This window comes from Pholis gunnellus (genome assembly GCF_910591455.1).
Source record: "Pholis gunnellus genome assembly, chromosome: 1".
In the NCBI taxonomy this organism is placed as follows: domain Eukaryota; kingdom Metazoa; phylum Chordata; class Actinopteri; order Perciformes; family Pholidae; genus Pholis; species Pholis gunnellus.
Genome location: NC_136528.1, coordinates 20,124,332 through 20,144,350, shown reverse-complemented (window position 1 = coordinate 20,144,350; position 20,019 = coordinate 20,124,332). Strand labels below are relative to the sequence as shown.

The window sequence follows — 20,019 nt, the reverse complement described above, 5'->3', positions numbered from 1 at the left end:
AGAGGTTGGTGAAAGAAGCGCGGACTGAAGTTTATCATCACCGTACAGTACCGTGTGCTCCTGGTAGAGGACTTCTTCACACTACCTCTGCCGGAGACTCCCACCTGATATGCCAGTGTTCACTGGACACCATGGGTAACATATTCATTATGTATTCATGATGATTAGAGATGTAACGCTAGCTAAGTGTCTGCACTGTAAATCGTAGTTATCAGTGAGCTTGTCCTCGTCCATCGGTTCTCGCATTGATCATAAAGGGCTAACGTTTGACTTGTTATCTTTAGACCCGCTAGCTTACGTTATCTCACGAGATGATTGACTAAATCATTTTGTGTAACTTTCAGTTTGAGGATTAATGTATGTCATCTGTTACTTGCTACACAAACGCCGTAAATGTCACGACACGTCGAGGTTATTTTGTTGAGATGGCATATTTTCCTCTTAACGCTGCGGAAGAATATTTTTTTTTACCCTGTCAATGTTGTGCTGCGGTCCGTTTACTCGTGGCAGCCAATGATGACGACTACATGAAATGTTATGACTTTAGCAGTCCGGTGGTTTGGAGCGCCACCTAGTGTTTCTACTGTGCTGTCCAAAACGTGTGTGTGTGTGGGTTGGTCTGGATTAACAGTTTATTTATCATTTGATAAATGACCGCATCAGGGTTGGTCTTAAGTCTAAGTATAACATAAATAGCATACCAGTTAAGCTGTGATCAATGATAAAGTAACACCAGCAATAATCAAATGGGTGTAACCAAAAACACTATAGTTAAAAAAGGATGTTGTTGTCATAACGAAGTCATGACCCTATTTATTCTAGTGATTGTAATGTGGTGTGAAGACTTTGGTTGAGGCTGTTTTTCATATGTTCACATCCTGACTTTGTTAAAAAGATCATAAAACTGAATAAACAGGAAACCTGCTGGGTGTTTTCATCTCACATGGAAACTATCTTGAATTTATTAATTTTTTTAGTTAAACCTTAACTTGTTAATCATCAGTGATATTTCTAGTCCTTTGATCTGCTTCTCAGTTCATTTTTTTAGCCTAGCAGAAAAAATAGGGTTATTTTGAAATGCTGTAGCAAAACATATGACATGATTTTCTAAGTGGATAATCTGATGCTAACGTTCATGTACAATGCCTTTGTCTATTGTGGCCTTATCTTTTGGAAAATGGTATATTTGGTCAATTCTCAAGACTTTAGTTGAATGGTACACTGCAGCGCCATTGTCCGTCTAACTGTGGACTTTAGAGTGAATGAATCACAACTATGCTAGTGTTTATACAAGTGCACACCCATCACGTCACTTTTTCATATTGTGTCCAACCAGCCCAGAGGCTTATCACCTGGGTGAACAAAAAACACTTCATGCACTCTATTAGGCCTGTGTCACTCAGCAGGAATACACATCTGGAACGTTTGAAGGGTTGTTTCACCCTAATGTTATAGCCATGCTGATGGTTTTGGTTTAATGTGGCCAGGTTTTAGTTATCGGCCTCTCAGATATCTGCCACCACCCTCAAAACAGTATTTTAAGGAAGATGAGAGGAATCAAAGATTTGTTTGTGGTAATTTAGAAACAGTGCATGGATTGCCCACCAGAGAGCACTGACAAGTGTATAAGGTCCTGCTCATAACTTTGTCACAATTAGCCTAATAAACAACCAAATTTAGGAATCATTATCAAAATTATTTTAGGTGTGCGATGTTGAAACACATATTGGTCGATATATCATAGATCTATGTGGGCCGAAATCTTACATACAAATCAACCTTTTAAAGGACTTATACTTCAATTGCTTTCTTCCTTTCTCATCAAAGGAGGATGCTTTTATGTTGGAGCTATGACAATATACAGCTTCCTGTTGTATTGTGTGCTTAGTGGTCATGGAAATGAAGCCGTTCACATGAAGCTCTTTAGCTCTTATGGTTTTAGGTTTGCACTTTTGACCTTGAAACAGTTGTTTGACAAAACGGCAAATGTTTTACAAATAAAATGTAAAATAAAATATTGTCGTTACTATCATCTACTTCCATTTTATATGCTTACAAATATATAACAAAATTCAAAATATACTATTTTTAATTGGCATTAATTCTGATTATTTTAGATGTTAAAATATGTTGTTCCTCTTACAAATCTAAGATATTTTATTTCTGAAAGAAGACCAAAGTTACATTTAGATTTTCTATTTCCAAAACTTTCAGATTCATCTTATCTTATTAAAACGTTGAAGCACTAGGTTACGTGGAAATATTGTGATGTTTATACACAGCGTCGTTCTTTCTCCCACATGACTTGAACGCACCATAGTATCTTTAGCGTGATGAACTCCCCTTCGTCCCGTTCGTATCCCACAATGCAGTTCGGCGTAGCATCGCTGCTTTCGCGTTAGAGATCAGCTGAGCTCGTGCATCGCTGCAGTGAGTGCGCGGGTGCCAGCGGCTCTGGATCGGAGCAGCTCGGGGCCGCTCGGTGTGTGTCTCTCTCTCTCTCTCTCTCTCTCTCTCTCTCTCTCTCTCTCTCTCTCTCTCTCTCTCTCTCTCTCTCTCTCTCTCTCTCTCTCTCTCTCTCTCTCTGGTCTTCATCATTTTAAACCCGCTGATCGACTGGAGACCGGATCGTTTTAACTGCTGCAAGAATGTGACTCTTTGATGTATCCGGTTTTTGTTTTTGTTTTTTTTTAAAAACCCGTGAATGGTCCCGACTCTGCTGATCGAGTAGACGATTTGATTATTATTTTTTTTTGTATTGTTATTTCGTTCATCATCTGTCCTCTCAGTGCGGAACACACCTGGACTGGTCTCAGGGTACCCGTGCTGGGTTTAGGAGGAGATTCCAGGTTTTTAACCGGGACTGGGCAATAATATGTCCAGGCGAAAACAGACCAACCCCTTCAAAGTTAACTGTAGGTATTCCAGGTATTGTCTAATGCTATATTTCACGCGTTATCGACCCACGTCACGTCCACTATACGTGTGTACTTTGGTCCGTTTTACAGGAATGTGTTGAATTATTATTGTTTCTGCAGCGACCTGCAGCAGCAGCGTTTCAGTCGCTTCCCTTGATGTCCGCTGTAGCTGGTAATAGATTCATGTAGCATGTATTCCCTGTAATGACATACCATCACGTACTCGATTGCATATTCAGAGTATATTATGTCAGCAGCTCACATTCATACATCCTATATTGTTGTTGTTTTATTTAGAGTTTTCATAAAAAACATGTATGTTTTCTGGTCAGAGTGGTGATGGATATCTCAATTTCATTTTGGTTTATAAGACTTAATTAGCCGATCAATGATTTTTTTTAATCTTTATTGTTATTATTATTGACATAGTTGCATATACAAAAACGAAAGAGTGGACAGCAACTCTTTGTCTAAATCAAACTCTGGGTAAATACAATAGAATACAAAAAAAAGATGAGTAGTAACTGAATAAAAAAACATGCAAATCAGCATAGCTATGGTAAATATTCATTTAAAAGTAGCTGTCATTAATTTGACAAACTCTACCAGATTGGTAGATCTTTAATCTGATGCCAAACATATATCACATACGGTCTTGTCACATAAGTTGTGTCAACAGCTTTCCTTTGGAAAATGACAATGTGTGCAAACTTGCGGTTTCACGTCCGAGGACTCGTATAATTGACATCACTATTTGCGTGTTTTCCGAGTAGACTGGTATACAAGAAGTGCTGTGAGAGTGTCTTCCTGTAGTTGGCCTGTATGTCGGGGCTTGTGGGTGACCCTGTTTCTGGCTTCTGGGTTTTGTTTTAAGTTGTCATTTCTCTAAATTCATTGAGCGAAAGCACGTCTCAGGGGTTTAAGAAGAAGCAGACCCGGAGTGTCCTCACACCACCGTATAGTGAACGGTGATCGGAGTGTTTCTTTTACACTTAGCGCATGGTGTCAATTCGGAGCACACAATCTGCAAAAAAGGAAGTAAAGCCTCCGCTATTCAAAATGAGTGCAATTGCCCTGTACTTTAGGACGACACTTGTTGAAATCAAGGTCTCTGTTGTCTATTGTTCTCCCTTTTTTTAGGGTGAGATATCTACAGTACTATAAGCCTTTTCGTACACACTTCTCATATTGAGTGTCTTCTGAGTGGCACATTGTCCTCAGGCATCCTTGTTTGTATGCAGGGCTTTCCTACAAATCACCAATGGCACTACACAATTATGAACCGTAGCATCTCAGTTTGATTTCGTATTCTAATGAAATTAGTTCATGGTCTGAAATTACGTTTTGTTGTGGCAGCTCACTGAACATTTCTACCAGTCACTCAATGTTTTCATCTGCCCCTTCTAAAAATCTATGTAGAACGCTTTAAACTTGTAAACACTAAATCAGTGGAAGCAGACAGTAGGAAAATGCAATATACCATGTGATATATTCTTGGTAGAAGGAAAACCCATCTGCGTTGGTGGCAGGTGACCTGAACTGTTTACCAACATTTACCTTGTATTTGGCTGGTGGCAGGTGCTAATTTCATTCCCTGCTAACATTATTCAACATGAACTTAATTGAAACTAAGGAATACGTGTGAAGAAGCTATGGCTATCCCTCTTTGTGCTTTTGGCCTTCTTTGGGCCCCGGATCTTCCTTTCGGTGGACAGCATGCTGACCTCTTAAACACGCCTCGGCCCACAGAAGGGAACGGCCCGGTGTAATCTGCTGAAGTTATGTATGCTGCAGCCCTTCTTTTCTATACATAGTTTGTTTGAACTGCTGTTGAAATGCATCTTGCGACTTGCGATAATCCCTGCGAGCTAATGTGCCCTGTAGCACCTCGACCAGAGTCTAGAGTGGGAGGTGAAAACCCTCGGCAGGGCCTGATACGATGTAATGTTGGCGTATAATGGAGCACCTCATGCTGTGTGACAAATGCCAAAATATTTTGTATACTTGACAAGCCGTACCTCCCACCGTGTCACTGGAGTTTGAGTTCAGGCACTGTGTTTTTTACGTTGGCTCTCCTCTCTAGCTTGTTTTACCTGGTTATTGCTGTAAAGGTATGAATTGCATGCACAGAGCTGTCCTCCCCCTGAGAGGGTGAGACCAGACAGACAGACAGACAGACAGACAGACAGACAGACAGACTGACAGACTGAGAGACAGTCTGACTGGCAGTCGGATTCCAGACAATAATACAACAGTGCTGTCTTTCTAGCTTTGTCTTCCTCCTCGAGGTTGATGCTCAACAACCGCAATATATAGCAGTTGATTAGACGTGGAGGTGGTGCATGCTTTATGGAGAAACCTTGATGTTTCTTCAGGTTGACATTAAATAGACATCAGTACGTTAAACAATACGAGTGCAAATGTTGCCATAAACATTCTGAAAACCTCTTGATGAGTTGACTATAGTACAAAACAGGTTGTGTCAGAACTTTTCAAGTGTTTCAGTAAGTGTACAGAAGTGTGTACAGAAGCTACAATTTGTGTTAATTGGACTTTGAAAGAGCTGAAATAAGATGTGCCCTCCCAATTTAGCTCAGGACAAATGTTTCTTGCTTATCTGCGATGCCTGTGTGCTTTCATGGTGACAGTGTGGTCTTGTGGCCCGGAATCAAAAGCCAAATAAAAGTAAGTAAATGTGACTTCTCTGTTGAGATTATCTAGGAGGAGCATTTAGGTTCATTTCAGGTGCGAAAACTAACCAGAGAAAGTCTTCCACATAGAGAAAAAAAATATGGTTAATCACTTCACCTTCTTCTTTCCAGTGCTAGGTCACCAGTTAATCAAAGCGAGAATTGATCAGATGTCTGGCCCACTGTCCCCAGTCTCGTGTGTGTGTGTGTGTGTGTGCGTGTGCGTGTGCGTGTGTGTGTGCGTGTGTGTGCGTGTGTGTGTGTGTGTGTGTGTGTGTGTGTGTGTGTGTGTGTGTGTGTGTGAGAGAGAGAGAGAGAGAGAGAGTGGACGTAAGACGGGGGCCCCAGCACTTCCTGCAGATTCAGACGGAGTTGTGTGTGTGTGTTTTCGGAGGGGACGGCGGCTGAAAAGGAGAAGGAGGGGGCTTTGAATTCATCAGGACCCCCATTGCTTAGTGTTTGAGTAGAGTTTTGGCATTCTATCTTTTGTCTGTTTTGTTTTGCGTGCTACCCCTCCACCCCCCACTGCCCCCCCCCCCTCCTCCTCCTCTCTCCCCCTCTTCTGTGTGTCTGTTGGCTGATGAGTTTGTCTCTTTGTCTGGATTCAGTCAGACACTGCGTCACCTCCTGCCTACAGACACACAGACTCAGAGATAACATCACAGTGGCAAAGACTGGGGGAGGGCGGGGGGGGGGGGGGGGGGGGGGGGGGCGAGGAGAGACAGATGTACAGACAGAGCCCTAACAGCGGAGGGGGGGGATGGGTATCTCTCACACATCAATCATTGGCTATGTGCCGTGAAGCCAGCTTGTTGTAGTAGTTCATAGTTCAATACTCCGTCACTCTACTAGTGCTAATGAATGCTCTGATGTCTTTTCTAAAAAGTGCCCAAAACTGTGTTCACATACTAACTTCTCGCCAGAGGCTTAATAGTAGAATGACAAACATCACGGTTATACCTCCTCTTTTCCTCATAGAGTGTGTGTGTGTGTGTGTGTGTGTGTGTGTGTGTGTGTGTGTGTGTGTGTGTGTGTGTGTGTGTGTGTGTGTGTGTGTGTGTGTGTGTGTGTGTGTGTGTGTGTGTGTGTGTGTAATACCTCAGGATTGGGACGAGGGCTGTAATTACTTCTGTCAGTCTCAGGTAACTGAAGTCGGGATCTCTTTCCCATCTCTGATCTGTGTTCACGGAGAGAAAGAGAAAGAAAGAGAGAGAGCACAGAGAAAGAAAATTGGATTTTAAGCTGTCATTAATTTTAGTGCTCTTGTGTGTGAATGCCAGAAGAGCATTCAACAAGACTGTTGGTCGTCAAATCCAGGTACTTTGCAGGGTCACGTGTCATAATAAGAATGGGATTTTGCGAGAATCCTGCAACCGACAAAGCTATAAAATAAATGGTGGCATCACAATGAGTTAAATGAGCCACATATGGGCTGTCACGGTACGAAGCTTCATCCTCCCCCCTCAGAGGTAATGGTATAGATGTATGGAAGTAGTCAGAGCTACATACAAGCAGGAAGGACAGAGGGCGAGCCAGGCTGTTCAGTGTGTGGGTGGTACTGAGAGAGAGAGAGAAACACACCGAGCAGCTAGCTAGAGGAAAGAGTGCAGGCTGCTTCCCCCGTGGGACTGCAGCATGGCTGTCGAACAGAGCTAGCATGTATCTGTCAGTGTATATGTGTGTGTGTGTGTGTGTGTGTGTGTGTGTGAAAAAGTGGGGGTTGGGATGCAAATGAAGTTAATGTGTGTGTGTGCACGTATGTCTGTGTGCTTTTCTCGCTGCCTTAGCATTCATTACGTTTCAGTGTCGGATGGTTCACGTCTGGCGTGGAGCCCAAAAGTCGTGTCAAAAATAAAATGTAGAAACGTAGAAACAATGCACTATTTGTTACTGTTTTTTGTTTGTTGCACCTTTGTTACCATTTTGTGTCACTGAAATCTCTACCTTTCTACGCTTTAATTGCTAAATGTTCTGATATCGGTGTGGACAAAAGCTATAGGCGAATTCAATAGTCTTGAAAATTGAATACCTTCTGATGGTATGCTATGACAGTAGATGCTGTTTCTATGTTCCTGTGGAGATAAAGCACTCGTATGCTGAATACAATAGAAGGGTCAAAAGGTGGCCTGTGTATTACAAAGGATTTAATTTATTGACATGGTTAATTATTATGAATTAACATATTTTAAAAAGCATTTTCTTTGTGAAATCAGTTCCTGAACAGGAGGTCCTGCCATGGTGTGGCGGTATAGTGAAATACATTGTCATACAAGAAAGGCCTCAGACGTTGTGAAACTTGATCGACATGCTTGGTCTTCCATTCATGTGCTCCACACCTGTTTAATGCAGCTGCAGACATAAAGGTCATTGCGGTTCTTATTGATTGATGGATTTATTCAGTCATCGTCATATCAACAACCAATGCTTTTCTTAAGCAATGATATAAAGGTTTTGCACCATCCAACTCTACTATACCATCATATTATGATTTTAGTGTTAAATACAGGGCGCCATATCGCTGTGTATCGAGACGGAATACATTTTCTGGAAAATAAATTGGATCGTTAATGGCTAAAAAACAGATGAGAATGTCTGTTTTCCAGCAAAGTTTAATACCTGAAATATCAAGGTACTTTATCTCATTTATGTACAAACAAAAAGATGCTGCAACATTGTCAAAATGGGTCTAATACACCCAGAGATACCACGATAGATATCCAAGATCTTGGGTTTATATCGTCCTAATACTAACCCACATCAGTCACTCCCTCCCGTTCATTGTGCTCTCTGGAAACACTTTCATCTGACTGACTGCTACTGTCTTTTTTTTTTTTTTTTTTTATCACCAGGGCCATTCCACACTTCAGGCATCACAGGACTTCAGCACACTATTAACATGGATGGCAGGGACGAATTCACCGAAGACAATGAATGCTGCAGCAACAACTCCCAGGAAGTACAAGAGCAGGATAGCATCTCAGGTACAAGATGGAAGGACGGGACGAGGGGGGGGGGGGGGGGGGGGGGGGGACTGGATGGACTCTGTGTGGGACGTCTTGGGACTGAGGGGTGTTAGTGAGAGTAAGCCCTGCTCTGTGTTCTGTTGTCCGTCTGTATTGATAGGGCTGTGTTTGCCTCCATAGAAGACAGCGATAGTGACCTCGACAACCACGGTGAAGACTCTTCATCCAACACCTCTGCTGACGACCACATGACCACCAAGAGAACGCAGTGCCGCCTACAAGGAGCGGGAGTCAAAGAGGTGAGAGGTTGGGCCACTTCTGGTTCATAGCCTTGTAGCGGCCACTGTACTGGGAAGTTGATGCTTTGGCATCGGGGTGGGGGCGACATATCTGATATACTCGATGTGTTGCGAACGTTGGATCCGGATAGAAGCAGGGGACCGGAGAAGAGCCTGGAGAGAGCGAAAGAAGTGAAGTGCCTGTTTCAGAGAAATATTTTATTTCAATTGTTTGAATAATTAGTCAAATTTAATAATAAGGGATACATTTCCGAGACCAATCTGACTTCAATATGACAGTACACCACCTCAGAGTGTCACTCAGATATCATCAGGACATTCTGATGTGTGTAAATTGTCATATATATATACGAGCTGTGTTCCCTCTGAATTCTGATTAGTTTATGTGGCAGAAATTCTGTGATAAAGAGTTCCTAAACAAGAGTGTCTTTAATTACACACGTACAATCAAGTTTTAGGCTGCAATTACCTCCTCTCTCAGTATCCACTTTCTGAAGCCACACAGACGTAGGTCCTTCCTATTATTTTCAGACATACAGTCAGACGCTCCCTGTTATTTGACACACGTAGTTGGGTACTTCTTGTTATCTCCAGTCATACAGACAGTCATACAGAATGCATAGCCGGACATTCGATTCATTTACGGTCAAGGCTTACAGCATTGGTCCACTACGGTTAAGATCAGACACATCAAGGGGATAAATACAATGTTTGTTCTTTTTGACAAAATATGAAGATATTGCATTATAGATTGCACATCGCTGCATAGCCTAAAAATGTTATTTGTAAGCCATATTACTCTACAACCAATACTCCGCAGTGATGCATTTTTGACACAGATCGAACATTCATAAGGTTGTCCTTTTGTGTTTGTCTAGATTCAAATATGTATTTGTTAAACTTGTTAAAAATCTTTTTGACAGATTTTACTCTCTTGACATTTAAAATAAAAAATAAGTAAAATTGCGAGATAAAAGAGGTATTTTTGTTAATAATACTTTCTCACTTCTGTGGGGTGTAACGACCAACACGTACCCCTCTGCGATGTAGAAAAACAGCGAGCACTTCCGTGAGCAGAACACCTCTGGTATCGGCCAATATGTTTTGTGCCGGGACCTTCTGTTTGAAAATGTTCTGTATTTCAACTTGTGTGTGTGTGAGTCACATCTGTGACAGCACACAGCATCGTGTCACTGTTAGTGAGTCACTGGGGCTTGTGAGCATTTTTCACACACTCAACACACCACCACCACTTGCAGAAATGCTCCAACTGGAAACGTGAAGTCAGGAGTGACTCCACAAAAAATTAAAAAAATAAAATAGTCACGGCATCATTTTTCTTTTTAACCATGCATGATGTTCTGTTCATAATCAGTTTGGTATTTAGATTGAACTTGTGGAGATGTTGTGGTGCAGCTTTGGCTCCTGGTTTGTGTTTTAATGGTGCTTGCTTTCCCTCAGGAGAGCGAGGAAGGGGCCGACCACGGCAACAACTTTGTTTGTCCTCTCTGCCCGCTGGATTTCAGCAGCCCTGAGAAGCTCATCTCCCATGTCTACCAGGTGAGAAAGACACCGTGTCGCCTGTCCTAATCTACGACAGAACCATGAAAACAAAGCAGCCCCTGCAGATCCTTTACTGCAGTCTGTTTGTACTATGCTAGGGGTAGGTCATCACCTCTAAAGCCCTTAAGTAGCTTACAGCATCAGTGCCTCAGTGAAATGCAGGTTGAGGGAGAATGTGTTGACTTGTATGAGCTAGTGCTTACGTTGTCCTGTAACTGCGTGAGACCCTTATTCAGAATTCAACCATTCAACACTGCATGTTTTGTTTTTTTTGCAAGTGTCAGGCAGTTTGTGGTTATTGCACCTAAAGTTGCTGAACGATGATTGTGCATTCTGTCACTGAAATGTTGAGCAATTGCATTAGTGTCTGTGTTGTTAACCGGGTGTGGAACGTAAGTACAGTGGCTCAAACCGTAACGGTGTAATTCATTGCAAGGCTAGTTCTTGGCTCTGATGATCACATTTGAATGTCCTGTCATTTAAGTTTTACTTGTAGACTTTATTTCCAAAACATTTTGTCATAATGCATTAGTATTCCATTTAAATATTTGCTTTTTATAAAAAAAAAAATACTAACTTAACATGCTTATAGCATGCACAGTACTGTGCATCACGCCCCCACACCATCAAAGATAATTATATATTTTTTTTATCAAATATTAATTTAGAACAAACGTGTATGTTTCAGTATTTGCGAGGGATCACCTACAGTTTAAGATATGATTATATTCATATATCTTTTAATGTTGGAGGTGTACTTTATCATTTGTTCCCCTTTTTCCAGTTTCTTGTTCTAATCTTGTTTCGCTGTCTTTAACAGCACACGACGATGATGAGCAATAGCAAGAGCTATGTGTGCCCAGTGTGTGGGCGAGCCCTGAGTTCGCCTGGCTCGCTTGGCCGGCATCTCCTCATCCACTCCGAGGACCGCCTCTCCAACTGTGCCGTCTGTGGCGCACGCTTCACAGACACCAACAACTTTAACAGGTTCGGCTCATCGCTACTGTGTCTCTTGTCTCAGGTCTTTAATGCACCTTCATCCTTTAAAGGAATTAGCATGGATACATTTTAGATGCGATGTTTCGGATGTAGAGGCATTATTATGGTCCCAAAGTGTCTCTGTTTTACTTCAAATTATCAATAATGAAGCGGTCGACAGATGTCAAGTCAGTTGCTGTCACTGTTTTTTTTTTTTTTAATTATATATCTATATTTAATTTGAGTAGAAAGTTGTAAGGTATATAAATGACAAATATATCAATAAATAATTAATTTAAAATGCAGCGTTTACCTCGTAGGGTTTTGCTGCTGTTTCATATTAATACTTAAATATTTTAAACGAGATTGAGGGGTTCAGTCTGATTCAGCAGGAGAAACCATTTTTAAATACTGCAGTGAACAAATAAAAAACAAATGTCATCAGTTGCAGGTCACACTCCTTCAAAAGACGTATTCAGGTTGACTGGTTTTCTATTTGTCCGTCCAACAAGGAGTCAAATCTGTGAAAATGTGTCTTTAATGCAGAAGACTAAAACAACAGAGCAGTGGTTCTCTCGGTACGAGATAAGGCAGGATGCAGAACATGAGGGACGAATAAAATGAGTACCGTATTGACAGATTGAATGGAAATAAAAGTGCATGTTGCTTAGCAACCACCATTCCTTTTTAAATGTAAACAGCACTGGAGAGGTCAGGACACGTAGTAGAGGGAGAAACTGAGAGGCCGTAATATAAAAGCAGAGAAAAGAAAAGAAAATCACGAGCTATTATAGCTAGTTAGGTGTTAATTTAAGTGAAACAGCATACGGATGCATCATGGGGTTGGGTAAAGGAAAGAGAACATGTTGTTTCAGGGGTCGAAGAAAGCCTCCAGACATGGATAAGGGGATGTATTATTACATACATAGTATGACCGGCTGTTTTTTTCTTAGGGAGAAGCTTAAAGATGTCCTCGACACAACCAGGATGGAAGTCTCCGAAGGAGGGGACAGCTGCTCCATGTCCCTCTCCAGCAGCCCCATGACCAGCCCGGGCCCCGGCTCTTGCTCCTGCCACGGACCAGGCCCCAGTTCCTGTCAGGGCCCTGACCCCAACCCCAACCTATGTCAAGCCCATAGTACCTGCCAGGGACCAGGCCACATGCCGAGCCAGTGTCAAGGCCCCAGACCGTGTCACGGCCCTGGACCATGCGCGGGCTCTGACCAGGGACCCTCCTTTCCCTCACTGCCCGATAGCCTCCTCTCTGAAGGGCCCTCACTGGCATCTATCCCTGATGCTCTTAACTCCTCTTCCTCTGGCTTTCCTCCCATCCCCGACATCCTGAGCGCGATGCCGGTGTATCCTGCCGGAGTGCTGCTGGTGTGCAACAGCTGCGTGGCCTATCAGCAGCTCGTGGACGCCCAGTCGCCGATGCGAAAATGGGCCCTGCGTAGGAAGAACGAGCCCTTGGAGGCCCGCATGCAGCGTCTGGAGCGCGAGCGCACGGCAAAGAAGACCAAGCGGGCGTGTGAGTCGGAGGACGAGAGGGAACTCAGGAGGCTGCGGGACCGCGAGGCCAAGCGCATGCAGAGGATGCAGGAATCGGAGGATCAGCGATCACGCAGGCTGCAGAGGGACAGGGAGGCCATGCGTATGAAGAGGGCCAACGAGACTCCGGAGAAGAGGCAGGCCAGGCTGATCCGCGAGAGGGAGGCGAAGAGGATCAAACGACGGCTGGAGAAGATTGACCCTGCTCTTAGGACACAGATAGAGCACGATCCTGCCGCCATGGCGGCTCTCACCGCAGACATGAGTCTCTTTCAGTTCCCCTGCCCGATGCCCGTCCCTTCCATTGATAACGGTCTGTTCATGAAGCTGCCCTAGAAGGGGCCAGGCCACTAGAAGGGGCACTCTGCCATCAGGCTGCCATGGTCACACTGAAACCATTCCTAGGTTTACCTCCAGTGTCCCAACAGCTTCACAAACTGCATTGTTAAATACAGCAAAAAACTACTTCAATTTCTAATTTATTACAGTCTACAAAACCTTGGGAACAGGGTTGAGAATGTTTCATATTGTATGGATGATGACATAAAAGCATGTTGTAAAGAGATTTATCTGTTCGTCAGCAGATTTAACACAGTTCATTTCTAGTAGGAGCGGTTCTACTTCCTGTTGAGGGGGGGGGGGGGGGGGTTGAAATCTTTTTGCACATGGACCTTCAGTGACAGGAGAGGGGTCTTTGTGGCCTCAGCCCCCCCCCCCCCCCCCCCCTTCCTCCTCGCGTCCTCCCTCCCCCCCCACACTCCGCCAGCCCAGTGACTCGGGTTTACTGGCAGCTACACCTCTCTCTTCAAGCTGCCACCGGGGGGGGGGGGGGGTTCATTTTCTCTGTCAAACTCTACTACCTCAGCTGGCGCTTAGGTCGCGCTGTCTGTCTCGTGGCTTACTGCGTTCAAAACTCCGAGCTTCCAAAGCTCTTCGTGTACTTTGACACTACGACAGAGGATTGCAGGTTGTTTCCCCACAGCTTTAGGTTATCACTCAGGCACTTTTAATAGGACACAAACATTCACAGGAGCAGCTGATTTACAAACGCACCAGTTCCAACGTGAAATTCCCAGGTCTAAATATGAGGTTTGTTAGTTCTTAACAAATAAATTAAACGAATGTTTTGTCCTATTGAACGCGCCCGGTGTTGAGCAACATTCCCACTCGCCTCCTGTGTTGTACAACTTGATACATTCGCCTCTTTACATTCTCTTTGCCAATATTTAAATCTGTTTTCTTTTTCCTGCCTTGTTACACTCAAGTATTTTGCCAATGTCATATTTTGTTTTTTACCTTTTTTGTTACAGAGCTTTTCTTTGGCTCATAAAAAAAAAGTCAGTCTTTGCTGCTGTTATTGTACTGTACAATACATTAGTTACCTCGTATATATTTTGGGCTCATCACGCGAAGGAACATTGTGCTAAAATGTTCCATCAAATAGTCACAATGAAACAGTTCTGAAGATGATACTTTACTTGAATTCTGCCCGCAAAGACGCATTTGTTTTCCTCATGATGAGTAAATTGCAACATGAAAATGTATTATCATCATTTTGAGGATCGCACACAGATGATGCATTCTCTGCATGCAGTTTGTGTAGCATTCACATACTTTGTAAAGCTACAGTACCTTCAATATATGTGACCTGCACCACTTAAATTGAGGTGAAGTTATATCATCTGTCAGCAGAGTTGATGAAAGATATTTATTGATTCACATGAGGGGACTCATTTTAAACTCGTTTAAACCGGTTTTATTTTGAAATCCCGTCCGTTACTGAGCACTGGGGCTAATCTCATGACGCATACAGCCCATACTGGGAGAGAGATTTTATTTTAATCTATATTCATTAACCTCATTCCAGCACATATTTATGCAATATGATGTGAATATATTTTTCTTGTGAAAATGTTTTTTGGGGTTATTTTGTGACCTACCATCAGTGGTATAAAATTGTTTTAATGTTTTAAATTAGAGGCCATGTCTGGATATCCCTTGTTTAATTTCCTGTACGGTTTACTTCCAGCTTTTCTTGACTTCACTGCTCCAGATGCAAACATTTACAGTGTCAATAAGCAGTTTCCGAAATATTCTTCAAGGAATATCAGAGACGAGGACAAGTACTGGTTCAGTTTGAGTCACTCCTAGACGAGAGTCGATCTGCTGTTTGTCGCATCAAAGGGAAAGAAAAGAGGATTTTGTGTTCGTTTGTTACATCCTCGGAGGCTTTTCTAGGAGTGCATCAAACCTCTATGCAACAGATGTTATTTATTCAAAGGAAATTAATTCACTTTTCACTGAAACTATGCAGAATGCGACTTTAATTTAAACGGACTTCAATGCAAAGAGTTTCGCTTCTCAGGCAATTTAACTCAGTGGGGCTCCGACACCCTGGTCCATAAGAACCACATCAAACGATGTGATAGCAACCGTTTTTTGGGGCAGTTTGTGTGACTTTCCCCAGAGACACTTTGTTTTTAGATATGTTTTCTCTTCCTAGTTCAGCACAGGGTCTCTCACTGCCATCCTATTCATGACATCCTGTAACGAGGGCGGATCAGTGTTCTCCACAGAGGCTTCAGGTGTCCCTTTATTTCTCTCTTCTCTCAGACTATGAATACTGGGTATTCTCAGAGGTTGCTCTTTGAAATTGCTGTGATCACCTTTTGTCCTCCGGTGGACCAATGCGACAGAAAACTGCGGCGCCTGTGGTCTGACATACTATTGCAAAAGGAAAGTCCTCCGAACTCTGAAGCGATGCTGGTCTTTTACGAGCAGCACCTTCGGTACGTGGGTTAGGTAAGCACTGCATGTCGTGAAACTGCACTCGTCCTAGAATGGTTCAATATGAGCTTGTGTTCTACTGTTAGTTTATGCCTGCCTGTTTTTTACAGTTTAATCAAAAGAAAAATGTAAAAAAAAAAAAAGAAGAATATTGGCCTTTTCTATTTTAATTCTATCAGGATTTCCTCTCAATGTCCATGTTTACAAAACAAATCTCTCTGATCAAGGCCAAATGAATGAGCTGAACTGCTTATGAGAACATTCATGCTTGCTGCGATATCAATGCATTCTGTAGGAGGATGGCCTCCCCAAAGTGCCATCCTCTGTTACTGGATGAACAGATGTACAGACCGTGATGATGAAACCTGGTAAAGAATGTGCAAATAAACATTGACTTTACTACAGTGGCAGTGTCCCGAGTCACTTCCCTCCTCCTGTGTTTTATACACACAAATACACATTTCTGTAACTGGGAGGTCTTCTCTTCAAATGTCGGGTGTATTCTTTATACCTCTGTTCCACTAGATCACTAGATTAAAAATGAATACAGAAATATTTGTTTTTAGCAAATTATAGCCATACAAATGTAAAAACGTTTAAGAAACTGAGCACCTCAATGTGAAATGAATTACTTAGTATTGTTGAAAATTAAATGCCGCAGATTTTACAGCATTCAAGTGTAAAAAAAAACAGGGTTCACAAATTAAAGTCCTTGCTATTTTTTAATTTAATAAATAGATTTTGGTGTCGGGTACATGATCTTATAAAAGTTTTAAGCTACTTGATTTGTTTTTAACTTAACGCAAATAATTAAGATCAGAATTCGGCTAATTGATTTTAAACGACTGTAATGTGTAATTTGGAGTATTGTACAGTTTCACTTTCTATCTGAATTTGAGAAATTTTAAATGACCTAGAAATCAAAAAGAAAAATTCAAACCGTATGAATTCATGTAAAATTCATACTTCATTCTACTCGGTGGCATTTAAATTCCAGTAGTGGTTACATGTTGGTACGTATTCAGTTGCTTATGAAACACTCATGATGTATATTACTGGCTGCCATAGCTCTATACCACCATATTTACCAGCTATACTTCCTAGTCACTGTAAAGATTAAGGATTGACATTTAATCATATGTATACATAAACTACATAGTGTATAAAGTAGTTACATTAGCTCCCCAATAACAAGCTGCAGCATTCAAATAATTATTCTATATAAATGCATCAGTGACGATAAACCATTGTACATTCTCTACTCTGAGGTAACTCGCTTCATCTCAAAACCCTAAATGACTAAATACCACTGAAGAGAAAGAAACTCAAATAAATACATAAATGCAACTAAAGAAACACAGCACACAAGTTGGATAATAGTTTATATTTATATATATATTATATTGTGTTTACTTAACAAACATGATAAATGCAATGTCTCCAAGTTAGCTGTAACAATAAAAATACAATATCTTTGTGTCCTTAAAGTACATAGAATTAAAACAGCAAAACAAAAGAAAACCGCCCTAAGTAGTTCACAGAGAGGTACAAATATACAGTACAAATCTATTTTATTCAAAACCAGTACAAATAAAAACGCAACAAAATAGAGATATTAATGCTTTGTTAAAGTCAGGTAGGTGTGGGGTATTCTAAGGGAGCACTTTCGGTCGACAACTCTAAGGCTTCTGATAAAGATCAATACATATTGGTACGGCCATACGATATTAAAACTCACTATACAAAGTTCATACAACCTGGATTATACTTGAGGATTGAATGTTACATTTACATCATTGCATATATTTTGCAGATTTAGGCATTTAAAAAAAAGAAAAAGCAGTTTTTTGTGTGTTTGTTTTTCAATAGTTGCACGTCACATGAAAAGCAGTGTCACCATGAGGCAAAAAAAAGTAGAATGTAAAATCTGAAAATACAGACTTCTTTAAAACTTTGAACCGTTCTCCTGATTTAACTGGACATCAGCGACACCAAAATCATCTAAATTCACCGTTTGCAGTTCAATGCGAGATCAAACGGGAAGTAGTTCACACGGGGAGTAGAAATCCCCGCTGCCAACATCACAAAACATGATAAACCGTTACATTACCACCAATGGAAAGCTATCTGATTAATGCAGCCTGTCTGTCTCCATTTATTCACCGAGATTCAGCTGTCCAGAGACCAAGCACAAGACACCAAACACGCTCCATTAATTCTAGGGATAAAAAAAAAACACTACTGATCTTGTGCAACAACAATAAAAAAAACATGTGTTTGTGTGGAAATAATGGATTGCCCTCCGTTACAGACACTCCTCTCATCGTCTTGAAAAGAGTGCAGAAAAGTGCTTTCCATTTACTCCACTTACGCACCATGAAAAAAAAACTGGAATTAAAAAGGCAAGTATGACAGAAAAAAAGAGTGTATTAAATATGTAACGGAATAGTTCATGAGGAAAGAAAAGAAAATACAAAACACCACCCAAACACAAAGTTGCAGATTTCATGGTTGAAGCGTCTGGGGCCGGAGAGAATTCCCCGGCCCCCTTTTGAGAAACATGAAGATGAATTTCTGCTCATAGGCGTGACAAGAGTGTCAAAGCTCGACGTTTCTGATTTGCTCTTGAACAGCCTGAGAAGGGAACACGAGTCCAACAGAAGCTTTCCATCATTTCAACTTCACACATTGAACAAAGCAGAGTTTAAGGCATTATCAACAAGCATCATCAAAGCTATCTATACAACAACAAAAAAAAGAAAAAGAAAAATACAGCTATCTACAGAAACACACAACCATGATTCTGTGCGCTTTACATTTTGGAACTCTTCAATTTACCAACAGTTTTAAGCTCAAAACACTGTAAAAAGGAGGGAATTTAGTGCAATTACTTACAGCAACAGACTATCAGTGATGTGAATAAAATTCATCGGACATCTTGGTAGTAGAAGTCGAGCATTCCTGCTTAACATGGCACACACGCGCTGCTCAAAGCAGGAACCAGAAAACAACAAAAGGCTCATGGCAGTGCAGTCTTGCTGTGAGAGTCGACAGGCGGTCGAGTCTCAGGTGGCACTGCTCGCACCATTTAAATCCCGTCAAACGCATCTCGACTTAAGATACGACCGTGCCAAAAATAATGCCGGACAAACGCAGGAAAATTGAAGCGATACTCGTCTTCGAGTAATTTGGCTCCAACCGTGTGGCAACGCGAGAAGATGAAAGTCGAGTCAGCGGTGTGCTATACGTAGGGAGAGGGGGACAGCCGAGCAACAAAAAGAGAAAGTAGCAAAGCAAAAATACTGGTTTGTATTCTTATAAAAAGATCATTCAAAGCCAAAAAAAAGAAAATCCTATACGCAGACATCAGTGTAAACGGACTGCATCATCCCAACCTGCTTCAGAGAGCTCTACTTAAGACAATGAACGGTACAACACTTGAGTTTACTGCATAGAAAATGCCAACACTACATGAAATGTGCTCAGGTATTATGTATATTGCTTACAGCATGAAACTAACTCGATGTGGTGATCTTCTGAAGGTGAGATGTGTGTGTTTGAAAAATGAAAGCGAAGCACTTTTAAAAAAGGATAGGTTCACCTTTTCAAGTCTATCTTAATACAACACGAATCCCATTTGCACACCGAAAGAGTTACTAGTCATCGTCATCATTCCTCCCGTCCATAGCGGCCATGAAGAGAAACCTTGAAAAGCATTAGGAAGGAGTCTCTGTAGGCTGCAGTGTGGACAGGAGGAATGATTACAGCAACCTATAACTCTTTATGGGCGTGTGAGAATGACTTGTAATAGTATGAAGCTATCCTTTGAAGCTGCTCTTCATGACAGGACCAGAGGATACTTGTTCTCTCTGCTCACAGAGGTTCAGGCTGCTGTACTCTGAGGACAGATTTAAAAACATTCCAGTGTCTGGGGGCCGATGGACAGTACCAGCACATTAGTCAGACACAAAAGCCGTGTACCGGATTCTTCTGTCTGAGCCCGTCCCAATGAGAGGAGATATAACCGGTAAATACATGAAATATTCAAAACATATCAAATGTTTTGTCAGAGGTAAGTCCAAAGATCAATGACAGGAGAGAAAAGCTGTGTGATTAACACTTTGAAATTGGAATGTGTGCATGAGGAATGCCGTCTGATCATTACACTCTAAATGATTTTATGTGTGGTCTAATTGCACTTATTTTAAAATTTAACCCGTGTTGAGTTCTTTTTTTTTTCAGTGACAAAGATATAAATCTGTCAGGAGGAGGA

General features: G+C 41.7%; 1 protein-coding gene across 1 annotated transcript; it reads left to right on the top strand.

Moving 5' to 3' along the window:
- The first annotated feature begins 56 nt into the window (after nucleotides 1-56).
- znf821 (zinc finger protein 821) lies at nucleotides 57-13,548 on the top strand. Its single transcript, XM_079165598.1, has 6 exons — nucleotides 57-135; nucleotides 8,458-8,589; nucleotides 8,752-8,870; nucleotides 10,332-10,430; nucleotides 11,254-11,420; nucleotides 12,365-13,548. The coding sequence occupies exons 1-6, from the start codon at nucleotides 132-134 to the stop codon at nucleotides 13,293-13,295; spliced, it is 1,452 nt and encodes a 483-aa protein (XP_079021724.1). The 5' UTR covers nucleotides 57-131; the 3' UTR covers nucleotides 13,296-13,548.
- Nucleotides 13,549-20,019: the final 6,471 nt, after the last annotated feature.